Below are 13043 nucleotides of genomic sequence, written 5' to 3'. Positions count from 1 at the left end.
AGCCCAATCTTTACCTGTCCTTGTTGTTCAAACATCTCTAGATGCTTCATAAGGCAGCACATTCCATTTTGAGATAGCTCTCATTATTAAAAAGCTATTCTTGGTCTGGAAACTACCACACCAATGCAACTATCAACAATTTGGAAATAGGTCTTGATCAATGACACATGTTAAAACCAGTGGAAATGCGCATCAACTATGGGAGGGGGGGTGAAGGTGAAAATAAGAGCATGAACCGTGTAACCATGTTAACTTTTCTAAAAAATAAATATTATTAAATGTTAAAAAATTTAATTTAATTTAATTTTTTAAAAAAGCTATTCTTGGAGAGCCTCTGGGTAGCTCAGTGGATTGAGAGCCAGACCTAGAATCTGGCCTCAGACACTTCCTAGCTGTGTGACCCTGGGCAAATCACTTAACCCCCACTGCCCAGTCCTTGCCACTCTTTTGCCTTGTGACCAATACACAATACTGATTCTAAGGGAGAAGGTAAAGAATTGAAAGGGGAAAAAAAACCATTCTTAGTGTTGTGCCAATAGCTTCCTCCTTGAACTTCTGGCCAATGATCAGAGATCTTCCCTCTAGAGTGGACAGAAATTTGTAAGAATTCTTTTAGCCTAAAAAATTAGTAGAGTGTGGCTAAGAATAGGAGGAGGATTTGTGAACTAGTTAATTTGGAGGTCTTAAGAAAGATATAAGAAGCTTTGATGGCATCTGAGAACACTTTTCTCACTCTCCAGCTCTGATGTTGCTCCTCCTTGGTTCCCTTTGTCCCTTGCCTAAACAGAGCATGTTTGGAGATAGCCTTCTTGCCTTGCAGGCAGACAGATTTTAACTAAGCTGATCTTTCTTACAGAGGATGGTGAACCTGTGAGTAGTTCCTATGAATCATATGATGAAGAAGAGAGCAGTAAAAGCAAGTCAACCCCCCACCAATGGCCATCCCCAGAAGCCACCATTGAGCTGATGAAGGATGCCCGGATCTGTGCCTTTCTGTGGCGGAAGAAGTGGCTGGGGCAGTGGGCCAAGCAGTTGTGTGTCATTAAGGACAGCAGATTACTGGTTAGCAAAACACTGTATTTTGTACCTAACATGAGTGATTAGTCTTTATTTTTTTTCCTTGGTAGGAGAAGAGACAGATAACTAATATCTGAGAGTCAGGTTCATGCCTGAGATGATTCTGTCACTTTAGCCCAGACCAATAAGGTGTATTAACATCCGTTGCCCAACTGAGGACTTGCCAGTAATGTAGAGGCAGCTCTCAATTACATGTGAAGACTGCTTTTATGCTATGGCTACCTTTCCTTATATTGCCCAGTTGCTTCTCTCTGACTTTTGTACTTCAAACAGATTGTATCTGCTTTTCTAGCTACTTAATTATTTTAACTTGGTATATAATCGAAGTATCACAGGAGGTGTCACTGTGGCAAAAAAACAAAACAAAACAAAACAAAAACCTAACTAGAATATTTATTATTTTATATTATCTGTAATAATATTGCCCCAGTTAACTCAATATGTCATATAACAGAGGGAAGATGTTGTGGAGATATTCCAGAAATACTGGATAATAAAAAAAATCTATTAGCTTTAGTTTGGGAATGGCCTTTCATTTTCTATTATATTAACCTTCCCAATGAGATTTCATTAAAATAAATTCTGTTGACATCTTTTGTTTTATCACCCACATCTCCCAATATATCCCTTCCCCTCCCCTTCCAGAGAGCCATCATTTTAATGAATAAAAAAACTAGTTCAACAAAACTATTGATACATCAAAAATCTTACATTAAATGCAATTTCTTACACTTGGAGTCCTCCCATTTCTTTAAGGAATTTGGAGAGATACTTTTTCATTTCCCTTCTTTGCCCAGTTAAGTTTTACTCAGGCTAATATTAAATTTAGATTACATTGCCTAAACCCACAACACAGATTGCAGGGATAACTAATCACATTGTGTTGGGAAACAGAGAGAAGCTAGTTTTGAATTAAAATTCTTACTATGGATAATATTGCTTCTATGATAAGTGAGAGGTGGTTTATGTACTGTGTTTCTTAGGAGAGCCCTCTGGGGTAGCTCCCCAGCATAAGGCATTAAGTCATCCGAATAACCATGACCCTCCAGAACTTCATCTAGTTTAATTTCAATTGGATGTGTATATATGTCATCACCTTTGCCTAACTGGTATTGATAGGAAGGATTCCTTGGAAAGGGAAAGTGACCTGTAGGAATTACATGTAGGAAATTATAAATGCTGATATCCAAACACTAAATATCTGGGGCTGGTTGGGGAGCAGTAAACTTCTCAGTTTCATAACATAGAGATGAGTTTGATGGATTTTCCAAAAGTGACAGTTGTTCCTGCTTTAATGGTTTTCACTGTTTATATCTGATCTCTTCTTTCCAGTGCTACAAGTCTTCTAAGGACCACAATCCCCAGCTTGATGTGAATCTGGTGGGCTGTAGTGTGGTTTACAAGGAGAAACAAGTGAGGAAGAAAGAGCATAACCTGAAGATTACTCCAACAAATGCCGATGTGATTGTCTTAGGACTGCAGAGCAAGGACCAGGCAGAGCAGTGGCTCCGGGTAAGGAGAGTTCTGAGAGCATTTTTTTATATTTCTCCAGGAAATATTATTGGTGAATAATTGGGAGAGACAGTACACTGTGTCTCTTCTCTCTCACACTCTGTTCTTTCCAGGGCTACTCATAACAACTGTTCTCTATTCCCTAGTAATACTCCTTAGGCAGACATATAACCTCTGAACCACTTAATTACAAAATATCTTCTCTTACAAAATTCCTTACTCCTCTCTGACTCTAGTAGCACTTCTAGGTAATTCTAAATGATAGTCAACAAGAGAAAAAAAAAAACTTAGAGGAGATGGCAACGTTTCCGTGGTTCTCACCATATGGTATATTTTTAAAACTCAATACCATGTATTAATCAATACCGTGTATTGGTTCCAAGGCAAAAGAGAGGTAAGGACTAGGCAATCACTACTAAGTGACTTGCCTGGGGTCATGCAGCTAGGAAATGTCTGAAGTCAGATTTGAATTCAGGACCTCCCATCTCTAAGTCTGACTTTCAATTAATTCACTGAGCCACCTAGCTGCCCCCAGTCACTGTATGGTATTAACACACTTCATCAATTTGTCACTTACCTCTTCAGCTGCAAAATTAAATTTAATTCAGAAAGTATTAATTCAGTACATGAACTTTGCACTATAAAAGATACAATATGAGATCAAGAACCTATAACATAGTTGGGGGTGGGGCAAAAAAAAATATAATACAGATAAACCGATTAAAGGACCATGCAAGATGATGATATTTAAATGTTAAATATAAGACGATGACAAAATAGATTATAAAGATAATAAATGCTTGACCCTGAGCAAGTCACTTGACCCCCATTGCCCACCCTTGCCATTCTTCCACCTATGAGCCAATACACAGAAGTTAAGGTTTTTTTTAAAAAAGATAAGAAGTGTTCTGCTTTAATTATTTGCCAGAGTAATTGGAAAAGACTTCACAAAGAAGTTGGGATTTACAGGACGTTGCATACAGAAGAAATTAGGTGTATGCAAAGTACTTTGTATTGGGAGAACCTAAAGGAAAATAATAGGAATGCTGAAAATAAGGTAGCTAACCTCCCTCAAGCAGAAGGTACTTCCTGGGGAGGAATAGTGATGAATGAAGTTGGAGAGGTAGGTTGGTACCAAATAAAAGGCCTTAAATTGCTGGGAGAAGTACTTGGGTATTCCAATTTAATAGACAATGACGAGACACTGATTTCCTTACTGAAAGCATATACCTATGAGGGGCTTAATAAATGCTTCTTCTAATGGTTACTGTTGACACAAAGAAAAAGCAGCATCCAAGGGGAGACCTTAACCATCTGTCACTGTTCATATAAACAAGCCAACCTCCCTATGATTTGCAAGAGGAAAGGAAGAGAGACACTATCCAACTCTTACCCTCCTCTAGATTCCAAATGATTCTTCCTACCCTGAGCCTTATCTGGCGCCTGGATAAGAGCACTCAGAAGAATCTGGCCAAAAGCTGCCTCTCCCTTTTTCTCTCCATCCCTTCTTCCCTTCGCTACCATTTGTGGGTGATGCCAATTAGATGTGTCTCTATCCAGGAGAAACATCCCCCTGCAGCTTGCTGGATGTTACTGACTTGGAAAGCACCGCTAAGGCTTTGCAAACTGCAATTAAACATCCGATGCCTTATTAAAAAGCAACAGAAAAACAACATCTGCTGGAAGCACTAGCTCTCCCACTGTCAATACTCGGTAACTTCAGAGTTGGAAGGGAGAAAGCTTTGCAAAATGCCTTCCTTGGGAAAACATAGAATGCCACCTCCCTACACCTCGCATACTCCAAACTCACCAGCATTGGTGCTAAATAATGTGCAAAAAGAGGGAGAAAGTCTGAGAGGTCTCGCATGCATCTAAGTCTTGAGGAGTACTGCAGAGTAAACAATATTGCAGGTGACTGAAATGAGGAATTTAGAATGGAGTGGGGTAGAAAGAGACACTACTGTAGCTCAGTTAGTTCTGATTGATAAAATTCAGGGGATAATATAGAGAAGGAATAAACCTCTGAGTTCATCTGGTCTACCCCTCCATTTTATAGATAAGGAAATTGAACCTTAGAGGGTTTAAAGTGACTTTTCTAAAAGTCACACAGAATTTGAACCCAGGCCACCCAACTCCCTCCACTTTTCCCAGTACCAGACTGTGTTCAGAGTAAGAACACACAATTTTCAAAGAGAAAACATTTCAAAATGCACTGTTTCTTTATTACATTTTCATAAGGATCTTCTTTCCTCATTCCATAAAAATGCTTAGAGGCAGTAGTGAAACCACTTCATAGCCACATTTAAGTGGACTCTGTTCACATGCCTTCATTCTAACTGTCTGGTCACATCTTACTACCAGAATGGCCTGACTAAGTCACAGATAATGACTTTTCTCCCATGCACTTCTTCCAAGGGGCCCTCTGAAGTACTGATAGACTAGGGGTTCTAGTTTTTTTGTGCCATAGACCCCCTTTGACAGTATGGTGAAGTCTATGCACCTTTTCTCTGAATCATATATATTATTTTTAAACCAATAACTTAAAAAAATGCTAAAATTCAGTTAGAGGTTACTGAAAGTAAAGATTTCCCCCCTTATTCAAGGTCATAGGACCCTTGAATTTATTTAAGGGAGGCTGTGAACCCCAGATTAAGATTCCCTGGACTAAAGGCATGCCTGCTGTCTGAGGTTTGAGTGCTAAGCTTTTCTGTAGATGGAAAAAAGACCTGATTTAACATTGCTTCTGTGTATTTGAGAGAATCCAGATAGGCAGAGGCCGAGAAGACCCTTGCCTCATCTCTTCCCACTTTAAATCCAGTGGGACCCTGTTGGCTGGTTCTGTTGTTGCTACTGGAATTAAGTGGAGGTATATGTAGAAGGGAAGGGATAGTGAGGAAGCTGTAAGGCAATGTATCTCTCCCACTTTAAAGAGGTGAGACCTTTTGGTTTTTAGTCACTTATCACCTCCAAATACATTCAAGGAAGAGAGAAATGTCAGGACTTTTTAGAGGGCAAATGCCTGCCCTGTTTTCCTTTGGAAGTTCAACAAAACACTTAACTTAGTGTTTCAGAATCAAGCCTGAGTGAGCAGCAGCTGAAGTGAAACATCTGGGAATCTAGAGGGGGCATATGGGAGGAAGGGAGCTCAAGAGGCCCCAGAGAGGAGAGCTGGGAATTGGGAGCGGAAGCCCTGAGCTGAGGACTGCCAGGGAGGGAGGGAACTGCCTCTAGAGGGAGGGCAGACTTTGGATCACAGCAGGATTCAGTTTTACACCCAGAAGCAAATAGAGAAAACCAAAGGAGACACCTTAAGTCTAAGTAGAGTCCCCAGAGCTGAAGCGCAATAGCAGCCAGCTGTCACATCAGGCTCTCAGAACTGAATAAGTTTCACATTATTAGTGTTTCTCCCAGGATTTGAGAGGAGCTGTAGCTCTTAGCTATGAGAATCTCTAACTGGGTAAGAGTGAAGTAAAATTTAAGGTTTAATTTGGCCCTTCCTGAAGAATCCTCACTTTGATTTCAAACCAGTTGGACCTTTTTTTGAGTCTGAGAACTAATCTTTAATGGTTCAGCTACAGCCAAAGGACCAGGGATGAAAGAGGAGATTCTTTAGGCAATTCTGCATCTGTAGATGGAATGTTGTATGTGTAAATGTGTGGAATGAATGCATCTGGCTTTATCTGCAGATTAAGGTATTGTGAGAAAGGATAGGAGTAGGTTGACTGTAGGAAACTCCCTCAAAGTAAGAGCTCTGGCATTAGTCATCCTGTAAAGTCATAGATTTTGAGGGTCAAAGAGCCAGCCAGCCTGATTGCTTCTCTCTTTCTTCCAATTCAATCCTTTAGCCATGAATAAAGAGCCTCTTCCTCCCTAGAAGCATGAAGCAGATTCTGTAGAGGATATTAAGGGAAATATTTCTTAGAGGCACTTTCTTGGGTATGAGAACATGTCACAGAGAGGTTTCCAACCCACTAAAAAAGGAAGAGGCTGTTCAGGAAATGTGGTAATTTTATTGAAACCACAAAGAAACAACTATTAAAAGCAGTGGGGACCAAGGAGCCAATAATGCCCATTGGCAGGCCTGGGTATGACAAGAAGTTTTCACTTGTGTTTTACCAACCACAGAACTTGAAATATTAATGATGAGGATCAGCTTCTTGACTCATGTCGTTCTCTACAATCCCAAACTCCTGGCAACATGCTCCCTTACTCTTTCTGTTAACATGATCATATGGGGTCTGCGAACCCTAATAAACCTTTTCCAGCTGGGAAAACCCAGCTTCCAGAGTCCCAAGATAAAGTTTGGGTTTGGTCCTGGAATGGCACTGAAGTGTTCAGGTTGGGAGGAAAATCATTTAACACATTTAACACAAGCTGTTAGTTCTCAAGAGACTCCTGACTTCTGACCAAATCATAGTGAAGGCAGGAAAACCTGAGTGAGTGACAGCTCAAGTCTGATCCTGAGTCTGATCCACCAACTGGCTTTTCTCTTCCCATTCAGGTCATCCAAGAAGTCAGTGGCTTGCCTTCTGAAGGAGTTTCTGAAGGAAACCAATACATCCCTGATGCCCAACGTCTCAATTGTCAGAAAGTAAGCCTAGGTCCTCCTCCCAGGGGGGATTCTTAATTATTTTTTCTCTTAAAACGAAAGTGTAAAATTAAACGTCTTATTTTTGCATTTCCATCCAATTAATAAGAAACACACTCTGTTTGGAGATAAGCATGGTTGACTTTATTTTGGCTAGAAAACAAGTGAAAAGGACACAAAGTATTTTCTTGCTTGAGGGAGAAAAAGCTTTATTGGAATAATATTAACTTTGTTTTATATTCTTAAATTGGGAGAGTTAGTTTGTGTGGCTATTTTCTCCAAGTAAAAAACTCAATGTTTTCTGTGCTTATCAAGAAATAAAGGCTCTTATTTGCTTTTAGACAGTTTAAAAGACTGGAGTCCAGTGCAGCCTTGTTTGAACTCCTAATTTTAAGGAGTAGGTTCAATTAATCACGCAGCTTTGGCATCCTACTTAGCTCTTTTGGTGAAAACAAATGGAGTAGATCCTAGAGCTAAAGACTCAACTCTCTCTGATCCTGGTTTTTCTCATCTTTATCTGAGCTGAAAAGAAAAGGATATGCCAAGGATCTGGAAGTTGGAAGTCACCACTGATCCTTTTGACAGAGAATTTTTATACTTCTATGAAACTTTTCCATTCTGGTATCCATTAAAAAAGTAATGAATGCTAATTATTTTTTTAGTATTGACTAGTCCCTTTGGATACTTGGGAACCAAGGAGGAAATTGACTTCTATAATATGAGGGGTCCAAAAGCAAGAGACAATGAGACAAACTTGGGGAAACTTCAAGAGACACAAGAGCTTTCAAGGTCCAGACCACTGGACCTTAGAGTTGGATGAGACATTAGAATTTATTTCTGCTTCATGGGTAGAATTACCACTAGTTCACAGTTGGGAAAATTCTTTATTTTTTCCCAACACAGTTATCTGATCTACTATCAGCACATAGTCAGGCTTATCTTTTCTCTTTCCCATTGACAGCCAGATATAGCTGAGAAATACCTCTCAGCCCCAGAATGTGGGAGTAATGTGGATGGTCATCCTGAAACCACAGAGACCAAAGATGGTAATGGAGTTCCTTCCTTGTGGGATGGTGAGGGAAATGGCTTTCAAGGGTGACAGTCAGTGGCTCAAGTGGAAGTCATTTACCAACCTACTTCAAAAGGATGGGTTGGGGGAGGCATGTAAGCATCCAAACAGTTAACCTATTAAGTTTATATTGTTTTTTTCTGAGATGATATAAATAATTTTTCATCCATCCCAATCAGTTATCTTTCAAATCTTAAGCATTCTCTGTTACTAGCCAAGGTATTCCTAAAAGATTCCCATGCCCTGTCCATGTCAATGGGGAGATGTCTTTATGTGAACTTTTATGTGAACTGACTCAGCCTATGGATTTTTGTGCGATGAAGAAGAACAAGAGGGGAATGTCTGAAATCTTTGGTGGGCTTTGGATGAGGGTTTACTTATGTGATATGTATGATGCCAGTTTCTTCTCCCCATTCTTGTTAGTTAAGAAGAAAGGTACAGCAGGCCTCAAATTGAGCAACTTGATGAACCTGGGGAGGAAGAAATCTGCTTCACTGGAGAATTCTGAGAGGTCTCTGGAGACATCCAGTAAGAATCATAGACTCTTAAAGCTGGAAAAGGCCTCAAGAGGTCATCGGGTCAGACCCCCTGCCAACCGGCAGGTGAACAACTAAGCCACTAAGATAGAGTATTATTGATTCCTAATTTAAAACATCTCTGAGAATAGAGATTATCCATCTTTCCATGGAGGTCTCTTCCAATTTTCCTTCACCATCTTCATAAACTATTTTTATGTCTATTTAAAGGGGTTTACAAGCTAGGATTGAAGTCAGGATGACCTGAGTTCAAGTCCTGCCTCCAACACATATTGTCTCTGTGACCTCAATCATGTCACTTAACCTCAGCATCCAAGAGAGTTCTGAGACTGGAAGGTGCTGAGGAAGTGCTGACCTGTATTGGTAGTGGGTTTCGCCAAGGCATTTTCTAATATTGCTCATTGGTCCAGTCCCTTTTCCTGGGTTTAAAAACACTTCCTTCTTGCTGCAGTTTTACTTTCTGTTCAATTCTTGGCAGATTTAGATATCTGGTCATCAACCTTATAATAACTTTAGTTCAATACATTCATTTATTCATTCATTTATCCAACTAACAGTTCTTGTGTATAGATAGCACAATAAAGGGTGCTTGAGAAGCAGCATTGGAGAAAGAAAGACGTTTTCCAATGAAAGAACTTTGAAACTGGAGTTAGAAGCCCTCATCAAAGTCCTATTTCAGATTTGTATGTCTTCTATAAGAGACAGACCTAGAACTTAGAGGAAGGCATGATATAGTGGAAGGACACTAAATTTGAAGTCAGAGAACTTGTCTCTGATAGATATTGTCTTTGTAACCTTGAACAAGACCTACAGTAACCTGTCTGAGTCCCAGTTGCTTCAGCTATAAAAGGAAAATGTTGAGCTTGGTGGGTTTCTAAAGTGTCTTGCAGCTAAAAATCCATATCCCTATCTACTTCCTTCATTTCTCAAGGCTTAGTTTCCTCATTTGTAAAATGGGAAAATAATATTTATTTTACATTCCTCCAAAGGTGGTTATGAGGGAAGTAAACCTTAAAGCATCACATAAATGTGCACTTTCTTCCAGTGAATACCAAGAAATAAAATACAGTCTTTGAAACTTTTAATCTGGGAAGGCAGAAAGACATTTACCAAGAGCTATAATTAAAGGGCAGCATTTGAGTGGTTCAGACAATAAACATTATAGAATTCAGGGGAGAAAGAGATGATTTTGATGGAGTCCTGAGGGAAGACTTTACTGAAGAAATAGGTCTTGAGCTGAGTTAGTATGGGCATTTAGGAATGGGGAATTATGAGCCAAAGACTTGTAATGAAGGAGGGAAGAGCACAAAGCATCCTTAGAAGAGAAGTAGATAAATTTAGTTGTAATGAAATTTTTGTAAAGCTATTAGAATTGGAGAATGTTAAAAGCGGAAGGTTCCTTCAAGGTTCCTGGTCTAATTCCTTATTGTGCAGATGAGAGAACAGGCTCAAAGAGGAAAAGGCTTTGCTTGGGTTTACATGGGTAGGGTAGAACCAGGATTGGAACATAATTCTTCTGATTCCCAGGCCATCGTACCATAGCTTATACCTCTTCATTTTTTCAGACGAAGAAATTAATACCCAGAGAGGTGTTGGGGAAAAAAACACTAAAATTTATTGTCAAAGGAATTTGAATTCCAGCTCTGCTACTGAAAACCTCTTTGATTTGGGGCAAGATGCTTTCTTCTCTCCAGGCCTCTACTTCCTCACCTCTAAAATGGGTGATATTAGATTCAGTTGATTTCCAGTCTTCCCCACCTCCAAGTCTTACAATGCTATAAAATTAGTGATTTAGTCAAGAAAGGACCAGGTGTAAAGTACTCTCTTTCGAGGAAGTTGTGATAATTGAAGGTAATTATCATTAGTCCTTGGCTCTCTCTTGGCCAAGTATTTCACCTTTCTTCATAAGATATAGTTTCAAGATATAGTTTCTTTCCCTTTAATACTTTAACCACTCAAGTGATTTGTTGTTTTTTTGTCCACGGTGGTCTGCGTATTGTTCTAAACAGTGAAACTGTTTTTCCCAGAGTTCAGGGGTGTTGAAAATTGAAGCTAACAATGGGATAAAAATCTGAGTTTGTCTTTGAAGACCATGTGTTTTTCCAGCAAGGATGTTGTCCCTTGGTGCCAGTCTAGTTGTATGGATATTGCATCATCTCAGGGTGCAGCCTCCAGAGGGCATGTTTTGTGCTACATGAGAATAGTGCCAATGAGTCATTGTTTCTGGGTGTTGTGGCAGTGTTATTTCTGGAAGTATACTTAGCAATGAAATGTCCTTCCATTCCCCCGGGGAAGATGGAAAGGCTTGGGGAGAACAAAGTAGCTACCCTTCCCAGGGCTTGGCTGATCCTTAGAATAGGCTGACCTAAGTTAATAATAATATTGTCTTGCATTTATACAGTGAGTGCTTTAAGGTTTGCCCCATTAATTTCCCTCTGCTTCCAATCCAGGTTCTAGTTAGGACAAGCATCATGACCTCAACTAGCTTCCATTTTGGGAAGGAAGCATGGAGCTATGTAATGGATGTGTTTCATTTTGGCCCAGGAAGGGAATGGGATGCATTGGATAGAATCACTGGGCTTTTAATCCAGGCACTACCAGGGGGAATAGTATGAGCAAAATGTCTTTAAAGTTGACCCAAGTGTCTTAGAAGTATTATTTTGTTAGTTAGATAATGAATACCCACAATTGTCTGGGGTGAGACTTGAGACTCCCAGGGATATAAGAAAGATAAGACAGTCATTGCCTCAAGTTGCTTAGCTTATGGTTTGGTAGAGGAAGCAAAACTAACACAGAAAGAACACGAAGAAAACATCATATATGATTAAGTGCTAAGCTAAGTAAGCTGGACGTGTCTGTACTATTTAAGAGCTGGAGCAGTTGGAAGACTTCATGGAGGATGTGGGAATTGAGATGAAGCTTGAAGGATAGATAATGGATATTCTTGAAAGAAATAGCATTATGTGCACAAGGCATGTAGGACCAGAATGATCAAGGTCTGTTGGTGGGATAGCCTAGTCACTTGCCTGATGGAGTGTAGATGTGGTGAGAAAGAGAGACAGAGAAGGGGGTAGGGAATGGGAAACACTGAAGAACTTTCTGTCCTGACAACCAAGAGGTTAAGGGGCTTCACACAGACTTTTATTAAAGAGCAAGAAGTGGGAGCCATCTCTCCATTAGTTAGCAGGTTTTCCACCAGCCTACTGCTTGAATAAACTAAGAATAGCTTTTGGATAAGAATCCAACCAGAGTTCATTCTCTGTTTTCAAGGGGGCAGCATTCACATCAGAGCTTCACCAAGCCTGCCTGGATTATTTCCTTATAGTTATATTTTGCAAAATATAAATTGACCGAACTATCAGGAAATAATCCAGGCAGGCTTGGTGAAGCTCTGATGTATTAGCTAAACCTTGGCACAATGTACTTCCTACTCATTGAGCATAGATTTAAAACAAAAGGGGACCCTAGAAATCATTTATCCAGTTTGACACCATCATTTTAGTGATAAGAAAACTTGAGGACCAAAAGATCCTCTTTCTGGATACAGAAGACTCAGCACAAATTCCAGTTTTGCTGCTTGCTATCTGTATGACTCAGCCTCTCTAGGTCCTCCCTTTGTGAAATGAAAGGGTTGGTCAAAAATTGTCTCTAAGATTGTTTCCAGCTCTAAATTCTGTGATCTAATGTGATTGAAATCTAAAAATTGAAAATCTAATGTGACTGAAAAAATACTAGTTGTAGGTTCATCCTTGGAACTCACATTCTCAGATTCCAAATTCAGGACTCTTACAACCATACCATGCCTGACTCCTCTAAAAGCAACTCATAAATACAATCACCTTCCTCCATAAATCGAAACCCAGAGAAATGCTTTTTGTGATAAGAAAGCTCCTTAGATGCAAACCTGGTGAAGTCAGACTCCATATTCCCAGGGCTGGGGCTTTGATACGAGTGATTCTACTCCTATTACAGACGTTCCTTTTCTGGCAGGTTACCTGAATGTCCTGGTCAACAGCCAGTGGAAATCCCGGTGGTGCTATGTGAAGGACAGTCACCTGCACATCTACCAGGACAGGAACCGAACTAAATCAGCACAGCAGCCACTCAGCTTGGTGGGATGTGAGGTTGTCCCAAATCCCAGCCCCGATCACCTCTACTCCTTTCGGATTCTCAACAATGGAGAGGAGATAGCCATGCTCGAGGTAATCTGTGTGTGCTCCATGGTTAGATACAGACATGGTTTTATTTGTTTGTTTACAAG

The 13043-nt window shown here is 40.0% G+C and overlaps 1 protein-coding gene across 5 annotated transcripts in view; it reads left to right on the top strand.

Moving 5' to 3' along the window:
- Positions 1-13043, top strand: part of AFAP1L2 (actin filament associated protein 1 like 2) — a 57332-nt gene that overhangs the window by 29669 nt on the left and 14620 nt on the right. For all 5 annotated transcript variants that reach the window (XM_044665600.1, XM_044665601.1, XM_044665598.1 and 2 more), the window contains 6 exons: positions 857-1062; positions 2410-2589; positions 7091-7180; positions 8139-8223; positions 8670-8774; positions 12773-12984. In XM_044665600.1, the coding sequence (XP_044521535.1) occupies positions 857-1062; positions 2410-2589; positions 7091-7180; positions 8139-8223; positions 8670-8774; positions 12773-12984 (878 nt within the window). The remainder of the gene's footprint in view (positions 1-856; positions 1063-2409; positions 2590-7090; positions 7181-8138; positions 8224-8669; positions 8775-12772; positions 12985-13043) is intronic.

Source organism: Gracilinanus agilis, chromosome 2, assembly GCF_016433145.1.
Source record: "Gracilinanus agilis isolate LMUSP501 chromosome 2, AgileGrace, whole genome shotgun sequence".
NCBI classification, from domain to species: Eukaryota; Metazoa; Chordata; class Mammalia; order Didelphimorphia; family Didelphidae; genus Gracilinanus; species Gracilinanus agilis.
The sequence above is the reverse complement of the archived record's forward strand: the minus strand, read 5'-3'. Positions and strand labels throughout refer to the sequence as shown.